This window comes from Hypanus sabinus, chromosome 2, assembly GCF_030144855.1.
Source record: "Hypanus sabinus isolate sHypSab1 chromosome 2, sHypSab1.hap1, whole genome shotgun sequence".
NCBI classification, from domain to species: domain Eukaryota; kingdom Metazoa; phylum Chordata; class Chondrichthyes; order Myliobatiformes; family Dasyatidae; genus Hypanus; species Hypanus sabinus.
Genome location: NC_082707.1, coordinates 16,720,320 through 16,739,207, shown reverse-complemented (window position 1 = coordinate 16,739,207; position 18,888 = coordinate 16,720,320). Strand labels below are relative to the sequence as shown.

The following is an 18,888-nucleotide window of genomic DNA, read 5'->3' as shown; positions in this document are numbered from 1 at the left end:
CTCCCCATATCCTTTGATGTCCTGACTCTCTCCAATGACAACACATCCTTTGAGATATGGGACCCAAAACTGTTGACAATACTCCACATGGCCTGACTAGTGTCTTATTAAAGGCTCAGCATGATCTCCTTGCTTTTATACTCTATTCCCGTTGAAATAAATGCCAACACTGCATTTGCCTTCTTTACCATGGACGCAACCTGAAAATTAACCTTCTGGGAGTCGTGCATGAGGACTCCTAAGTCACCCTGCACCCCTGACATTTGAACCTTCTCCCCATTCTGATTTCCTTTTACCAAAATGCATCATACATTTCCCAACACTGTATTCCATCTGCCACTTTTTTTGCCAATTCTTCCAATCTGTCTCAGTCCTCCTGCAATCACATTGCTTCCTCAGCACTGCCTACCCCTCCACCTATCTTCGTATCATCCGCAGACTTTGCCACAAAGCCATCAATTCCATTGTCCAAATCACTGACAAACAACATGAAAAGCAGCGGTCCCGATACTGCCCCGAGGTGCGCCACCAGTCAGCAGCAGCCAACCAGTCTGTCTACCCAAGTCTGTCTTCAAAGCAGATGGTTAACTGACATTACAAAGTGTTGGTAGGAAAAAGACATACAAGTCTGGGTATAGCAAGTAGTTTAATGGGTGAAAATACACACAATTACTTAAAAAAAAAACAGCTCTTGCATCTTATAAACAGTCACAGAAATAAATACTATTTGGAAAACAAAGGAACACTCATGCCAGAACATCTACAAAACTACAAAAACAAAATGCTTGTCCACTTAACAGGAATGATCATGGCAACTTTGGCTAAGGCATTGGACACTTTAACAGCACCAAACATCACTGCAGTTGTACGTATTTTATTGGTCTCAGCTCCTCTTGGGTGCAGGTGGACAAGCAGATGGGTCATTGCAACCAATAACCCTCAAGTTCTTAGTCACCCCAGCTATTACTAATGTTGCTTTTTTCCTTTGCCTGTCCTCAAATATAAGGTGACAAGGGCTCTCCCTTTCAGTGTCATTTCTGCATAATCTCTCTGCAAATGGCTGCCTAGCTATATAGTTACCCGCTGACAGGTCACGGCCTACTGCCAGATGACGTTGTTCCAAATGCCCCAACGACAACCAAAATGGAAAATGTTTTGTCTACTTGCTCCTTTGAAAGATCAACTTCCTGTCACCAGATGACTGAGGAAAGGAAAAGATTCCAAAGCTCGGAGTATCTATCTTCAAAGCAGATGGTTAACTGACATTAGGTACACTTGGCTAACCATAAATACAGGCACTGGCTAAGGGGTAGATAATGTGGTTAGTTTCCACTTGCAACAGCAACCTACTGAGCCAAACACCACTTTTATATCAACACCTACTACTTCTCTGACTGCCTATGTGACGTGGTGGTGCTGGGTGAAAGCGATACTACTCAGAGACATTTACTGGGATTGTGCAGGGCGCAGCATTGGAAGGAGCCCTCGATCAGAAGGCTCGGAAACCACCAAAGCAGCCTGTTGATCAGACTCGACAAATTCACTTAGAGATGTCCTTAAACAACAGCTTCTTTATAAGCAGCACCTCCATTTCTTAGAAACAATCCTAAATGTTTAAATTGCTATACAAGATACTAGTACTTGGATTTGTTCAGCAGCCAGTTTGCATGGAGTGCGATCCCACAAAATGCCATTGAAATGAACAGTAATTTAATGATTTTCTTGGTGTCACTGCTATGTCAGCCAGTGCACCAAAACTCTGTTCTCCAAAGACATCCAAAAGAACCACAAGCAAATGAACACATCTCCCTGGTATTCCCCTCCCACAACTGCCAAACTACACAGATGGCTAAGACTGTACGCTTCAGGACTGTGACAACGGTCGTGCAGTTGTGTTGACCCCGTGCCCGCGATGAGTTATATGGCCAAACTCCACAAGACTCAATGCAAATGGACGTTCCTGTTAGCAGGAAATATTCCTGCTGAAACACGAGCCAGAATGATCCAGGCTGCACATGTGCACCCAAAACAATGCAAATCAAGTCCAGTTGAGACAAAAACATTTGCCTGACAATTTAACCTCCCAAACCATGTGAAAATTAATTTTCTTTTATAGAACACAGGAGCTTAATTGTATGGCATAATTATACACAACTGCTTCATATCCACTAGAATTTCATCATACTTTATAATGTTAAGAGAAATTGACTGGGTAAAGAAATGTAACCAGTCACATGGGAAAGAAGAGCAAAGAACAGTCTCAGACCAGACTGTCTTCCAAGTGTATTTCATGGGACAAGTTTGGAACTGTTTTCTGCAAATTTACAATTGGTAATCACATTGGAGTTGAGTGAACTCAGGGAATAAGGGAGATGGGGTAATAAAGGGTATCAGTTCGGTCACTGATGGACCATTACCACACTGAATGGCAGAACAAGTCAGAGGAGTTCAGCTTCTAATATCCATATTTACAATGAAATTGGGGCATTGATACTAATCAGCGTCGTACAGCACAGTAAAAGGCCTTTAGAGACTGCACTGACAATTAAACACCCATTTATGGCTATTCTAAACTGATTCTATTTTGTTATTGGATAAACATTCTCATCACTTCTTCCTCAGAATGAACCAAGACAACAATTTTAGCCTACAGTGTCCATCAGTGAACTGACCAGATTGAATAAAATGCGAAGAGGTTTGGGTACAAAAGCACTTCCCACAGGTTAATCAGCAAATTAAGTTAAAACTCCCATGGTTTCTGCCAAGGTAAATCAAATTGGGGATCCATACAGGATACTTCACTACAGTACAGAAAGAGTGACTACAGACATAGTCCAACAATCCTGTAAGATAGTTACACATGATTTTTATATTGAGAGTAGAGGTCTGCTAGGTGTGCAGCAGAAAGAAAACAGCCTACATTTTTTCCCTAAAAAAGTCAATGATGCAGAAGTTACTCTGAGATAAAAAAAATCAAGATTAAAGTTCCGAATGATCTAAACTCACAAAGACAAACCATATAAATGGAAAGGAAACCACACTGGAAGTACAGGTGAAGCAAACCCTGGCCACATCTGTACAAATGGGTTAACATTATGAATACTGATTTACTTTGGTCTGGTTCTGTTCAAGACCTTGCACCGTACTAAGCCTTGCCTTACCTCTGACACTGTTAGACCCACTGGCTTTATTCCACAGGGGATGATGTTCAGATCCTCCCCAGAATGGGAAACCGCAGCATTTTCTGTATGTATTCCAGTGATGATGCAGTGAGATTGCCTGACGCTACACTCTTCTTTCCTAAGACCTCCCCCATCTTAACGTCCCCAACACTACACTAGAATGGAATTAGACTTGTTAACATGCCAGCCATTTTATTCTATGGCTACAGACCATCGCCATCTCATTAATGAGCCTACTGGATATACTTTCCAAACATCTATTCAAGAGAGCAAAAAAAGGAGTTAATGTTACAAAACGACTCAGCAGCTGTGAGCATCAAACGCTGTTTCAGGCAGAACCTCTCGACCTGCTGAGGATCACAGCTTCAGTCGCACTGGAACCGAGGCGCGTAGTTCTTGGTGCCCGTGTCATCTTGCGTGGTTATCAAGTCTATGATCGCTGACAAGACCGCACAGTCTTTCGAGCGGTTGTTCCAGTCTACCGGCCGTGGCTTCTTAATCTTCTCTTGCAGAAGGGTATCCAGCTCCTTCTTCAGGTCCTGTGGTAAGAACATAGAACATTATCGTAAGACACAGGAGCAGAATTAGGCCATTTGGCCCATCGAGTCTGCTCTGCCATTTCGTCATGGCGAATCTATCTTTCCTCTTACCCCCAATCTCCTGCCTCCCTCCCTGTATTGATTCAGGGCAAGACCAATCATGTCAACCTCTGTCTTAAATATACAAAGATTTGGCTTCCATAACTGCCTGTGGCAACAAGTTGCACAGACCCACCACTCTGGCTAAATCATCACCTCCATTCCAAAAGGATCCCCTTCTATTGTGAGGCTGTGTCCTCTGTTCCTGGACTCCAACCATGGGAAACATCCACTCCACTTGTACTCTATCAAGGCCTTTCCCCTTTTGATAGGTTTCAATTAGGTCACCCATCATTCTTCTGCACTCTTGTGAATACAGGCCCAAGCCATCAAACGCTCTTCATATGACAAGTCATTGAATCCCGGAATCATTTCAGTAAACCTCTTTTGAACCCTCTCCAGTTTCAAGGGGACAAAAACTGCTCACAATACTCCTAGTGAGATCTCACCAGTGCCTTATAAAGCCTCAACATGATATCCTTGCTTTTATATTACAGTAAGGTACAGGTAACATAATGTTGTACTGACCTATTAACCTAACTCTTCCCTCCTACATTGCCCTCCATTTTTCTTTCATCCCTGAGTCTATCCAGGAGCCTCTTAAATCTCCCTAATTTCAAAGGAAATGACCAATCAACAAAGCTTAAAGGAAATTAATTATCAAAGTACACGTAGAGAATGTCACCAGAGACAACTGTGAGATTCATATACCTACTAAGCTTTGGAATGTGGGAGGAAACCAGAGATATAAAGTATATAAAGGGTGAAGATACTAAAGGCTTTTTTTAAGTATATAAAGGGTAAATGAGAGTCGAGTGTAGATATAGGACCAATAGAAAATGACGCTGGAGATATTATAATGAGAGATGCAGAGATGGCAGAGGAACTGAGTGCATATTTTGCATCAGTCTTCAAGGTGGAAGACGCCTGCAGTATACTGGATATTCAAGAGTGTCAGGGAAGTGAAGTTTGTGCAGTCAAAATTACAACTGAGAAGGTGCTCAGGAAGCTTAATCGTCTGAGGGTGGATAAATCCCCTGTTTGTGATGGAATGCAACCTTGAGTTCTGAAGGAAGTAGCTGGAGAGATTACAGAGACATTAATGACAATCTTTCAAGAATCGATAGATTCTGACATTGTACCAGATGACTGGAAAATTGCAAATGTTACTCTGCTATAAGAAGGGTGGGAGGCAGCAGAAAGGAAACTATAGACCTGTTAGCCTGACATCAGTGGTTGAGAAGTTGTTGGAATCGATTGTTAGGGTTGAGATTACGGAGTACCCTGCCTGACAAACCTACTGCAGTTCTTTGAGGAAATTACAAGCAGGATAGACAAAGGAGAAGCAGTAGACATGGTGTACTTGGAATTTCAGAAGCCTTTGACAAGGTGCCACACATGAAGCTGTTTAGCAAGATAAGAGCCCATGCAATAACAGGGAAGTTACCAGCATGGGTGGAGCATTGGCTGGTCGGCAGAAAACAGAGAGTGAAAATAAAGGGATCCTATTCTGGCTGGCTGCCGGTTACCACTGGAGTTCCACAGGAGTTGGTGTTGGGATCACTGCTTTTTACAATGTGTGTCAATGATTTGGATTACGGTATTAATGGATTTGCCAATGATACGAAGATAGGTGGAGGAGCGGGTAGTGTTGAGGAAACAGAAAGCCTGCAGAGAGACTTAGATAGTTTAAGGGAATGGACAAAGAAGTGACAAATGAAATACAATGTTGGAAAGTGTATGGTCATGCACTTTGGTGGAAGAAATAAACGGGCAACTATTACTTAGATGGGGAGAGAATTCGAAATGCAGAGATGCAAAGAGACTTGGGAGACCTTGTGCAAGATACCCCAAATGTTAACCTCCAGGTAGAGTTGGTTGTGAAGAAGGCAAATGCAATGTTGGCATTCATTTCTAGAGGTATAGAATATAAGAGCAAGGATGTGATGTTGAGGCTTTATAAGGCACTCATGAGACCACACTTGGAATATTGTGTGCAGTTTTGAGCTCCTTATTTTAGAAAGGATATACTGACATTGGAGAGGGTTCAGGGAAGATTCATAAGAATTATTCCAGGAATGAAAGGGTTACCGTATGAGGAATGTCCAGCAAATCTTGGGCTGTATTCCCTGGAGTTCAGGAGAATGAGGAGGGATCTCAGAAACATTCTGAATGTTAAAAGGCCTGAACAGATTAGATATGGCAAAGTTATTTCCCATGGTAGGGGATTCTAGGACAAGAAGGCATGAATTCAGGATTGAAGGACGTCCATTTAGAACTGAGATGAAGAGAAATTACTTTAGTCAGAGGGTGGTATTTCTGTGGAATTTGTTGCCACGAGCAGCTGTGGAGGCCGAGTCACTGGGTGTATTTAAGGCAGAGATAGATAGGTTCTTGATTAGTCAGGGCATTAAAGGGTGTGGAGTGAAAGCAGGGGAGTGGGGATGACTGGAAGAATTGGATCAGCCCATGACTGAATGGTGGAGCAGACTCGATGGGCCGAATGGCCTACTTCAGCTCCAATACCTTATGGTCTCAGGACTTGGTGGGCCAAGTGGCCTAATTCCCTCCTACATCAAGGGGAGGACATAACACCCATACAGACAACAGCAGGAGAATTGAACAGTGTTGTGTTAACCACTATGCTACAGTGACACCATTTCATTTTGGCATAAGGGTCCAGTCCTTTCCTAATCAGTCATCTGCCCAATTTTCCCTTGTAATCATTTTCTGATATTCACAACCACTCTTTGAGGTGGCAAGTTCCCTATGCTAGCAATTCTCTGGAGTGTAGTAATACCTAAATTCCCCACAATTCATGACCACCTATTAATCAGAGCGCCTATTGTGATCTTAAATCTGCATCATCTTTACTGAAATTACCTTAATATAATGGTATGTCAAAACTTCCCCAAATCTAACTCTTTTTTAAAGAAATTAAAGCTCTGTATATAAAGTGCAGGGAATGACCTTTGGAACAGTAAATTATAAATAGAAAATAGACTCAGTGGCTATTTTGTTAGATACCCCCTGTACCTAATAAAGTAGCTGCTGATTTCATGGTCTTCTGCTGCTGCAGCCCACCTACTTCAAGCTTTGATGTGCTGTGGATTCAGAGATTCTCTTCTACACACCACTGTTGTAATGAGTGGTTATTTGAGTTACTGTCACCTTCCTATCAGCTTGATACAGCCTGGCAATTCTCCTCTACCTTCTCTCATTAACAGGGCGTCTTCGCCCATAGACCTGCGGCACACAAGATGACTTTTATTTCTTGCACCACTCTCTGAGGACAGAGATGGGAGTTAGGAGTCCGGTTAGGGGTTAATACAGGGCATGGGGCAAGAAATTAGAGGACAATCCACGCCCACATTTGAAGGCCAGCAACGTGGATAAGGGATATCCAGACTGGGCTGGGAATTCCAGCTGGATATTGGGCTAGCAAACCAGAATGGACGAGGGCTGGTGCCCCCCCCACCCCAACCGTCAGTTTTTTCAACCATGAAGCCACGAACACTACCTCACAATTATACACTCTTCTTGCACTGCCAACTAATTTTTGAATATCTTTATTGCAACATTTTTAGCAGTGTTCAGCCACAGATGAAAGCAATCCAGTTTGTCTTCCAAGGTTTGAACGTTGGAGGGTAGCCGCAAAAGGAGAGCCTTTACAAATTTCACGACAAAATGTCAGTGACGGTGAGCCTGATTCTGACCAGGGTTGAAGAATAGAAGGCATAGATTTAAGGTGAGAGGAGAAATATTTAATAAAAACTTTGTTTTTTACTTTCAGAGGGTGGTATGTATGTGGAATGAGCTGCCAAAGGAAGTGGCTGAAGCAAGAACAATAACATTTAAAAGGCACTTGGACATGAACATTGATACCAGAGGTTTAGAGGGATATGGCCAAATGCAGGCAAATTGGATTAGATTAAATGAGCATCTTGGTTGACATGGCCCAGTCATTCTGAAGAGGCCGTTTCTGTGCCTTAGGAGTCTCTAATACCTAATCTTTCAGATGTACAACATAGATCAGTTTGGAAATGCACACCACACCAGTGAAGAGAGCATGGTTTCAACCTTAATTATGCTGGGGAGGAGGCGCCAGAGGCGGTGTGAGAGAGAAGCGCAGTGGGCACACTGGGCTGGGACCGGACCCTTGCAGGCCAGCTCTCCCATCGCAGTGGCCCTCCAGCATTCGAACTCTGGAAGACAAGCCGGAGTGCCGTCATCTGCGGCTGAACCAGTGTGAGATGAGAAACTGCTGCGTGCTTGTTCTTGCAGAAACATGGCTCCAGTCCACTATTCCATGAACCATCTATCTTCAGGCCATGACACTGAGGAGCGTATGCTAATATTTTTTGTGACTGTACATACTATCGTAACTGTATGCGCAGTGTGTGACTGCATGTACTGTGTATTGCACCTTGACCGCGGAGGAATGATGTTTCATTTAGCTATATGTACATATTAAACACACACACACACACACACACACACACATATAAGAATATAATAGCAATTAAGCTTAAATCTGTTCAATTGGTAACAGAATACTTTTTACCTTTACTAAATGGGCTATTCTGGACGGTGACTGGAATACAATCCATTCATCGACAGAGATCGTCTCTTGGTCTTGTTCTTTCTGTATCGAGATATCACCCCCAAAGAAAAGCAGGGAATAAGGGGACACCTCAGTGCAATCATACAGGTAGATCTGGAAAGCAATGAATTGATATTGTCACACATATTCAATTCAGGCAGTGAAAAAGATCAGTGTGTTTGCCATACACATAATATATCAAAGAGGTAAAAAGAAAACAGAATATAGTGTGGTATTAGGGTTACAAAGAATTGTGTACTTGGAGAAGTGTATACTGCACAGGATCATGGAAGGCCTCAGAGGGCTGTAGACTTGGCCAGCTCCATCAAGGACATCTTTAAAAAGGAGATGCCTTAACAAGATGCCATCCCTCATTAAGGACTCCCACCACCCAGGAGATACCCACTTCTCATTACTACCATTACAGAAGGGGTGCAGGAGCCTGAAACCACACACTCAACATTTCAGGAACATCTTCTTCCCTTCCGCCATCAGATTTCTAAACAGACAATGTACTCACGAACACCAGCTCACTACTTTCACTCTCTTTAGCACTAGTTACTTAAGTTAATATTGTTGTGTATCATATTTATCATCTCTAGTATATTTTATGCATTGTAGTGTACTGCTGCTGCAAAACAACAAATTTTATAACACATTTTAGTGATAATAAACTTGATTCAGATTCTGTAAAAGTTAAGGTAGGCAGTTAATATGCAAATTCTGCAAATACAGAAGAATCTTTTAAGAGACTCTTAGGAAGATGAATGTGCAGACAATTGGAGGATATGAACATTGTGTACACAGAAGGGATCAGCAGAGTTACTAGTTTAATTAATTCAGCACCACATTGTGGGCCGAAGGGTCAGTTCCTGAGCTTCACTGTTCTACATAAGCAATCAAAGTACCAAGGATCATGAGCAATATCTTACAGAAACCCCATCTATACTTCAATATTCCAGAGTTGCTGAGATGGCGAGGAACAAACATATTGTGCTCTTAAATATATCGTCGTGACATGACGCGGTCAAAGAAAAAAATCTAGGAGAAATATACCTTCTGGATCTTAGCAAGTCATGTTAATCAAAGCCCTCATTAGATCATGAGGGCAAGGAAGAATATCATGAACTTGGATGCAGTGCCAAGTATTTATCAGAATGACACCAAGACTCTATGATTAAATTCTAAAGAAAAATTACCAACTGGGGTTGCAAATCTATAGAAACTCGATCAAAACCAAGAATTAACTCAAGGATTTTGTGAATAAAACATGCAAGAGTCATTTTATGTGTTTTATCAAAAGCTACAGCCCTTTATTTCCATTACAAATAAACCAAAAGCAAGTTACATTAACTGTGGCTTTAGTCCTTGGAATTTAGAAATTAAAGGAAGTTTTGATCAAACATTTCCAAATACCAAGGGGAAATTAATGGGCAGGAAGAGGGAAACACAATCTGCTGGATGTTAGGTTGGGATACATGGGAGAAAGTATGGCCAAAAAATTAAAGCCAAGCCATACATATGTGAAATTGAGAAGCATCACTGCGTACAAAGGACATTAGGAACTTGGAACAGTGCCTATGTTAAGTTGCTGATAGCACTGAGAACATAAGGTCCAAGGTTAGTCATTATCTCAATGAACTGGCAAAAAGACTTCTGGAAGTGACTCAGCTCAGCTGCAATATTCTTAATAAGCAACCAAAAGTGATGAGCCTGAAATTAGAGCCCCATTCTTTTACAAGGTAAAATAACTGCAGAAAAGGGAGAGCAGGATGCTGGTGCAAAACTCTCTGTGGGAAATAGCCTGTTTTCCTCACATTGCCCGATATTTTTCTTGTGAAACAAATAGCTGTGGTGTGTTATGTTGGTGCCGGAAGCATGGCAATGCATACAGGCTGCTGCCAGAGTATCCTTGACGTAAATGATGCATTTCAAGGGGTGTTTCGATGTACAATACTATGCAAAATACTTACATGCACATATATATGCAAAGGTGGAGTGCCATGCTTAGGACAGGTAGCAGAGAAGGAGCGCCAGGGGCAGGGGGTGTCGCAGGTGTAGACACACACAGCCCCAAGACACCAGGCAAGGTCATCTAATTCCAAACAATTGGCTTATTAATCACTACAGAATGTCTCTCTGGTGGTTCCCACTCCCTCCCCATTCCCAAAACATGATTTGTCTCTCCCTGCACCCTTCCCACTCTCAGTCCACCACAGAGACCCATATCGGAATCAGGTTTATTATCACTCACGTATGTCATGAAGTATGTTTCTTGGTGGCAGCAGTACAGCGCCATACATGAAAATATTACAATGTCATGCAAAAGTCTTAGGCACCCTAGCTATACGTGCTTAGACTTTTGCACAGCACTGTATACACAATAAATAAAGCTAACATTTAGAATCAGGCAGTTTGCCAAATTATTATTGGTCTTGACATGTGTTCAAGACCAACTTCAAACCCTTAAAACACTTCAATTCTCTGAATAAGATGGATGGCCAGCACCCTTTTCCCCAGAGCAGCAACGGCTAATACCAGAGGACATCAATTTAAAGGGAGTGCAGGAAAGTTTAGCAAAGATAAAAAAAAACCGCAGCATGCTGCTGTGCAGAGGAATTTGGTAATGCTTGTGCATGAATCACAAAAGGTGCAGCAGGCTATCAAGAAGACAAATAGAATGTTGGCCTTCATTGCTAGAGAGACTGAATTTAAGAGCAGGGAGGTTATGCTGCAACTGTACCGGGTAACAGAACCTGGAGTACCGTGAGCACTTCTGATCTCTTTGAGGAAGGATATACTGGCTTTGGAGGCAGCTCACCAGGTTGATTCCAGAGATGAGGGGTTTAGACTATGAGGAGAGTCTGAGTTGCCCAGGATTTTACTTGTTGGAATTCAGAAGAATAGAGGAGATCTTATAGAAATTATGAAAGGGACAGATAAGATTGGGGCAGGGAAGTTGTTTCACTGGTAGGTGAGACTAGAATTAGGGGACATAGCCTCAGGATTTGGGAGAGCAGATTTAGGATGGGGATGAGGAGGAACTGCTTTTCCCAGAGAGTGGCAAATCTGTGGCGTTCTCTGCCCAATGAAGCTGTGGAGGCTACCCCAGTAAATATACTTAAGACAAGGTTGGATAGATTTTTGCACAGCAGAAGGATTAAGGATTACAGGGAAAAGGTAGGTAAGTGGAGATGAGTCCATAGCCTGATCAGCCCTGATATTATTGAATGGCGGAGCAGGCTCGACAGGGCAGATGGCCGACTCCTGCTCCAATTTCTTATGTACTTATGTAGCCCTTGCAGGAGAGTACATAGTAATTGAACTGCAATTCTTTGCCAGTTGAAAGGAATACACAGACGAATCATAAGCACAGAATCCAAAGCCCAGCTCCAAAATAAGAATATTTGAGAAATCAGGTTTATCAAACAGAGCAGAACACAGAGGAGTGCTGGTGTTAGAGAGGATCCAGAGGAGGTTCATATGAATGATGCCAGGGATTAAAGCGTACACGATTCACTCCATTTGTCTCTCACTCCTGGCACTTATCCTTGCAAGTGGAAAAAGTTCTACACCTGCCTCTACACCTCCTCCCTCACTGCCATTCAAGACCCCAAACAGTCTTTCCAAAGTTCACCTGAGAACCTGTTGGGGTCACCTACTGCATCTGGTGCTCCCGGTACGGCCTCCTATATGTTGGTGAGACCTGACATAGATTGGAAAACTGCTTTGCCATGTACTTACACTTCGTTCGCCAGAAAAAGCAAGATCTCCCAGCGGCCACCCATTTTAATTCTAATTCCCATTCCCATTCTCAGATTCCAGTTGGAGGAACAACACCTTGTATTCCATCTGGGTAGCCTCCAACCTGATGGCATGGACATCGATTTCTCCATCTTCCGGTAACGGCCACCACTACCCTGCCCCCAATTCACCATTTCCCATTCCCCTCTCTCACCTTACCTGCCCATCAACCCCCTCTGGTGCTCCTCCCTCTTCCCTTTCTTTCATGGCCTTCTGTCCTCTCCTATCAGATTCCCCCTTCTCCAGCCCTTAATCTCTTTCACCAATTTACTACCCAGTTTTTTACTTCACCCCTCCCCCTTTCCTGGTTTCCCCTATCACCTACTACCACGTATTTTTTCCTCCCTCCCCGTACATTCTTACTCTGACTTATCATCTTTTTTCTCCAGTCCTGATGAATGATAGACGGGCTGAATAGCCTAATACTGCTCCTACTTGACGTCTTATGGAGGGTACAGGCAGCCAAAGCTTTTCAAATAGATACTCACACTGCTTGTTCGCATCTTCAGGTGGTAGATCAGCCAGCTGTGCTGAAATTCCCCTTCCTCTGCATTCACCGACTTCGGGTGAATGTTGACTCGCCCATCTGACTTGGTGAAAACTTTAACCCTGAAAGTGTACAAGACAATAGTGAGCTCAGTTAAACTGCTGGAGGAGTAAGGGTACGTGGGCCTCCGCAAAAGGAAAGGGCTCTGCTGATCTTCATCAGAATCAATTTGTTCTCATTGTGACTAGACACAGCATCAAGCTTGTTGTGTGCAAGCACAGTAACACACACAACGCTGAAGGAATTCCGCAAGTCAGCGAGCATCTATGAAGGGGAACAAATATGGAATGCTTTACTAATTTCAATAGATTTAATATCACTGGCATATGTTGTGAATTTTTTTTGTGCCTGCAGTACAGTGCAATACAAAATAAATAACACTATAAATTACAATAAAAAATATTCACACACATACATACAGTGACTTATTATGGTCTATCTCACTACCTATCACCTCCCAGTTTCTCACTTCAGACCCATCCCCCATACACCTACTTGACACCCCTCACTTGATTTTACCTATCACCTTCTGGCCTGCTCTCCTTCCCCACTTCCACTTCCTTATTTCAGCTTCTTCCCCTTTCCTTTCCAGTTCTAATAAAGTGTCTGAGCCTGAAATTTCAACTGTTTATTCCTCTCCGCAGATGCCGCCTGACCTGCTGAGCTCCTCCACCTTTTTGTGTGTGTTACAAAGTTTTATATAATTGCAACATGACCTCCTTAAACAATGAAGGTAATCAATAAGTTGTAAATTGGTTTATTATTGTCATTTACAGCAATAGGAACAGGCCATTCTCTAAACTCCATCTCTATGAGCTTCCTTGCCAGCCCAGTCCGTCCCAGGCAACCACCACCTTGTGCAAAAAACAACTTGCCCCTCTCACCTTCAATGCACGACCTCTTGTCCGATACATTCCAAAAACACAAGGATTCTGCAGATGTCAGAGATCTTGGAGCAAAACACAAACAAACAAAAAATGCTGCAGGAAATCAGTGTGTCAGGTAGCATCTATGGAGGGGTATGAACAGGAAGAGTCTTGGCACTAAAGGTTGACTGTTTATTAACTTCCATAGATACAGCAAGACCTGCCGAGTTTATCCAGCATTTTGTGTGTGTTACTCTGGATTTCCAGCATCTGCAGAATCTCTCGTGTTCACATGTACGACGACACGAAGTAACAATTATGAGTACAATCATCTCACATTTTCCGTTTCTTGCTGAAGCTCGGCCGGATTTTTGCCACCTTGGGATACAGGCCTGCACACACCACAGCTTTGATCAGCTTCTCGTTTTCTGAGAAAAGAGAGCAAACATTTATCTGGGAGGATGGTAGGATGGCAATATTCCCAGTAGCATTTTAATGGACCTTGTTCCCATTCATTACCTGAGTTGATGTTTGCCTTGGGGTCTTTGGGATTCTTGCTGCTGACAAAGCCAGCCACCAGCAGGTGTTCAGCAAACTGTCCTTTCATGTTATGAAGCATCTACAGTGATGTAAAAAGCCACAGGTTTTTTGCTAAGAATAAATTTCAATCACCGCGCTGAAGGAGGCTGCTACCCGTAACATTGAGCGGGCAGTAAGCGTAACATTTTTACAGCACCAGCAATTAGCGTTTAATTCCACCCACTATCTGTAAGGAGCTCGTGGTGAATTTGCAGAATCCATTGCCACAGACGGCTGTGAAGGCCAAAGCATCGTAAATATTAAAAGTGGAGGTTGATTAGCTCTTGATTAGTAAGGGTGTCAAAGATTACGGGGAGAAGGCAGGAGGATGGGTTTGAGAAGGACAATAAATCAGCCATGATATAATGGCAGATCAGACTCGATGGGTCAAACAGCCTGATTGTGTTCTTATGTCATATTGCCTGACGACCATGACCATGAGACCATGAGGGTTTTGCGCCGGTGCTCCGGTTTCCTCCCACAAGCCAATGCGGCCAGCTGAAGGAGATGGCCTTTCCCATGTCCGTGGGTGGGTGTGAGAGGAAAGAGGCTTGTTTTGCTGGGTTTTGTTTTGTTGCTTGTTGTGCTCTATGTTGTCCTGCCAAGCATTGTGAACATTACGTATTGGTGCCAGAATGAGTGGCAACACGTGGACTCCCCCCAGCACACGCTCGGAGGTAGGTTAGTAAGTTGTGGGAAGGCTATGTTGGCACCAGAAACATGGCCACACTTGTGGACTACCCAGCACATCCATGGAATGTCCCGGTCAATGAATGTACATGTATGTTTCAATGTACATGTGACAAATAAAGAAAATCTTTAACTCTCAATCCCTGTTCACTATAGACAATGGCCAGCAAAATGATGACAATTCACTTGCTCACAAGGCTGCGCTATTATTCATTCATTTAGAGATACAGTGTGGAATAGACTCTTCAGGCCGTGCCGCCCAGCAACCCGATTTAACCCTAGCCTAATCACAGAACACATTATTTTATACAATGACCAATTAACCTACTAAGTGGTACACCTTTGAACTGTGGGAGGAAACCAGAGCAAACGCGGAGAAAACCAATGTATTGCACGGGGAGGACATAGTCACTCCGTACAAAGGACAGTGGGACTGAACTCTGAACTCCGACGCTCGGAGATGTAATAGCATCACGCTTACAGCTACACTACCACGGTGCCCAATGTTCTATATTCTAAAATGATACTTTCTCCATAAATAGAATGGAGCAAGTAGCCAACTCTACAAATCCATTGGGGAAGATGAAGCCCGATGTCTACAATCCAATCCCCAGTCCACCGGAGACTGGAAGCTGGAGAACACAGCCTTTCCTGAGGAAAGGAGCTTGTTTGGATGTTGTTGTTTTGTTGCCAAGTATTGTTTGCGTGGTGTATTGGCGCCAGAATGTGGGGTAACACTTGTTGGCTTCCACCAGCACACCCTCACGTTGGTCATTAACGGAAATGACACATTTCGCTGTATGTTTCGATAGACACATGATAAATAAACTTGAAGATCTCTCACACCTTGATGAAGCAGCACCACAACTTCCCTTTTAAGAACATTCTCTCATTACTTCAAGAGCCTATTTACCTGGAGGTTGTTTGGAGAAAGGAAGTACTCCCAGCAGTAATCCTTCTCTGATCGGAAACCTCGTCTTTTTGCTTCTTCCCATCCCTGGAAACAGAAGCGCTCATCAAACAGAGCATACTCCAAATGAATTGCAACACCAAGCATCAACCGACTCACGTTCAGGAAGAACACAATTTCCCCAGTTAAAAAGAGCAGGCAAAAGGTTAAACCAAAATAGTAGAGAAAATGGAAAATATGCAGGGAGAGAGAGGAAGACAGGCGTTCGACCACACTTGGAATAGGGGAGAAATTTTGGAGCCCTTATCTAAGAAAAGATGTGCCAGTATTGGAGAGGGTCCTGAGAAGATTCACGAGTACAATCCAAGGAATGAAAGGGTTAATGTACGAGAAGCTTTTGATGGTTTTGGGCGTGTTCTCACAAGAGCTTATAAAAATGCAAGGGATCTCACTGAAACCCACTGAAAGGCTTACATAGAGTGAGTGTCAAAAAGATGTTTCCCGTGGGGGTGGAGTCTAGGACCAAAGGCCGCAACCTCCAAGTGGGAGGACACCCTTTCAGAACAGAGATGAGGAAGAATTTCTTTAGCCAGAGGGTGGTGAACCTGTGGAATTTATTGCCACGGATGGCTGTGGAGGCCAAGTCATTGGGTGTTATGTACAGGGAGGTTGACAGGTTCTTGATTAGTAAGAGTGTTACAGGGAGAAGACAAGATGGTGGGGTTGAAAGGGGTAATAAACCAGGCATGACTGAGTGGCAGAGAAGATTTAGGTGGAGAGACAATTCAAAATGCAAAGATGGAAAAGGGACTTGGGATTCCTTGTGCAAGATACCCCAAAGGTTAACCTCCAGGATGAGTCGGTTGTGAAGAAGGCGAATGCAATGTTGGCATTCATTTCTAGAGGTATAGAATATAAGAGCAGGAATGCGATGTTGAGGTTCAATAAGGCACTCGTGAGACCACACTTGGGAGTATTGTGTGCAGTTTTTGGCTCTTTTTTTTTTAGAAAGGATATACTTTCATTGGAAAGGGTTCAGAGAAGATTAACAAGAATGATTCAAGGAATGAAAGGATTACTGTAAGAGGAACGTCTGGCAGTTCTTCGGCTGTATTCCCTGGAGTTTAAGAGAATGAGGGGGGGGAGCTCATAGAAACATTCTGAACGTTAAAACGCCTCAACAGATTAGATATGGCAAAGTTATTTCCCATAGCGGGGGATCCTAGGACAAGAAGGCACAACTTCAGGATTGAAGGACGTCCAATTAGAACAGAGATGCGGAGAAATTATTTTAGTCAGAGGGTGGTAAATCTGCAGAATTTGTTGCCATGAGCGGCTATTGAGGCTAAGTCATTGGGTGTATTTAAGGCAGAGATAGATAGGTTCTTGATTTTCCAGGGCATTAAAGAGTATGGGTTGAAGGCAGGGGAGTGGGGATGACTGGAAGAATTGGATCAGCCCATGATTGAATGGCGGAGCAGACTTGATGGGCCAAATGGCCTAATTTCAGTCCTATGTCTTATGGTCCTAGAAGAAATAATTTTCTTTTTAAACAGAAAAGTGAGCCAATAATTTGCAGCCAAGAATGCAAACTTCAGATGATTACTGCTCTTCAGATGCTGACTCATCTTTTTCTACAGCATCGAATGTCTGATTTTAGCCCTATAGTTGCAGTTTCTGTCATACCTACCTTAAATGCATTGACTATAGTCAGATGGTCGCTACGGGATTGCTTGGACAACTCTCGACGTTTTGCATCTGCCACTTTCTCTTTACCCTGCCACCAACATAAAACACCAGAAGGTTAGACAGGAGGCATTTACTTGCCAGAGAAACTTCTCCGAACCTCTTGGTTCTGAGAAAACTCACACAGAGAAAAGATTAAAATTAAAATATGACATGACAATAATTCACAGAGTATTCCCCTCTACTATTCAGTTACATTAAAAACACCACAGAAATAATTCACAGCTTTAATAAGATAATTATTTTGAGATGCAGTGTGGAACAGGTCCTTTCAGCCCAATGAGCCATCCCACCCAGTAATACATATATTTAACCCTAGCCTAATCACAGGACAACTGACAATGACCAATTCACCTGCTAAGTGATACATCTTTGAGGTCTGGGAGGAAACCAGAGGAAAATGGGGAAAACCAGTGTCCTGATCTCATATATTTCAATGCAAGAAGTATTGTAGGAAAGGCAAATGAGCTTAGGGCATGGATCAACACCTGGAATTATGATGTTGTAGCCACTAGTGAGACTTGGTTGCAGGAAGGGCAGGACTGGCAGCTCAATGTTCTATTGTTTTAGGCATGACAGAGTGGGAGGGATTAAAGGAGGAGGGGTGGTGCTACTAGCCATGGCAGTGCTCCGTCAGGACAGACTGGAAAATTCGAACAGCGAGGCATTATGGGTGGAACTGAAAAATCAGAAAAGTACGACCAATTTAATAGGGCTATATTATAGTCCACTCAACAGTCCTAGAGATTTCGAGGAACACATTTGTAAAGAGATCACAGACTGTTGAAATCAGCAGAAGGTTGTCACAGTGGGTGATTTTAACTTTCAACGTATTGACTGGGAATCCTATACCATAAAAAGGACTGGATGGGAGAGACTTTGTCAAATGTGTACAGGGAAGCTTCCTTCCTCAGTATGTAGAGAACAGGCGTTACTGGATCTATTAGGAAATGAGACAGGGCAGCTGACAGAAGTTTGTGTAGGGAAACACTTTACATCTAGGGATCACAATGAACTTAGAATTTATTTAAATCTTACATCCATCCCACAATCTGAGGGAGTAAAAACCTTTGCGTTATGACTCCTTTGTAATGTACAGACATGTGAATTTAAAAGTCTATTGGTTTGTAGAAATAAGCTGTCCTGTAGCCTGTTGGTCCTGGCTTTAATGCTGTGGTAGTGTTGGCAAACTGAACCAGGTGAAACTGTTTATGGCTGGGGTGACTGGTATTAGTTTTGGAGAAAGGTCAATTTTGATGGTATCAGAAATGGTCTGGCAAGTGTGGATTGGTACAAGCTGTTTACTGGGAAAGGTATACTTGG

At 43.0% G+C, this 18,888-nt stretch overlaps 1 protein-coding gene across 2 annotated transcripts in view; it reads right to left on the bottom strand.

Annotated features, from left to right (window-relative positions):
• Window positions 1–633: 633 nt before the first annotated feature.
• Window positions 634–18,888, bottom strand: part of dhx36 (DEAH (Asp-Glu-Ala-His) box polypeptide 36) — a 130,452-nt gene continuing 112,197 nt past the window's right edge. For both annotated transcript variants that reach the window (XM_059992411.1, XM_059992413.1), the window contains 7 exons: window positions 17,510–17,596; window positions 15,823–15,906; window positions 14,160–14,259; window positions 13,978–14,068; window positions 12,716–12,836; window positions 8,385–8,537; window positions 634–3,721 (listed from right to left, as the gene is read on the bottom strand). In XM_059992411.1, coding sequence (XP_059848394.1) covers window positions 3,548–3,721; window positions 8,385–8,537; window positions 12,716–12,836; window positions 13,978–14,068; window positions 14,160–14,259; window positions 15,823–15,906; window positions 17,510–17,596 — 810 coding nt within the window. In that variant the 3' untranslated portion in view covers window positions 634–3,547. The remainder of the gene's footprint in view (window positions 3,722–8,384; window positions 8,538–12,715; window positions 12,837–13,977; window positions 14,069–14,159; window positions 14,260–15,822; window positions 15,907–17,509; window positions 17,597–18,888) is intronic.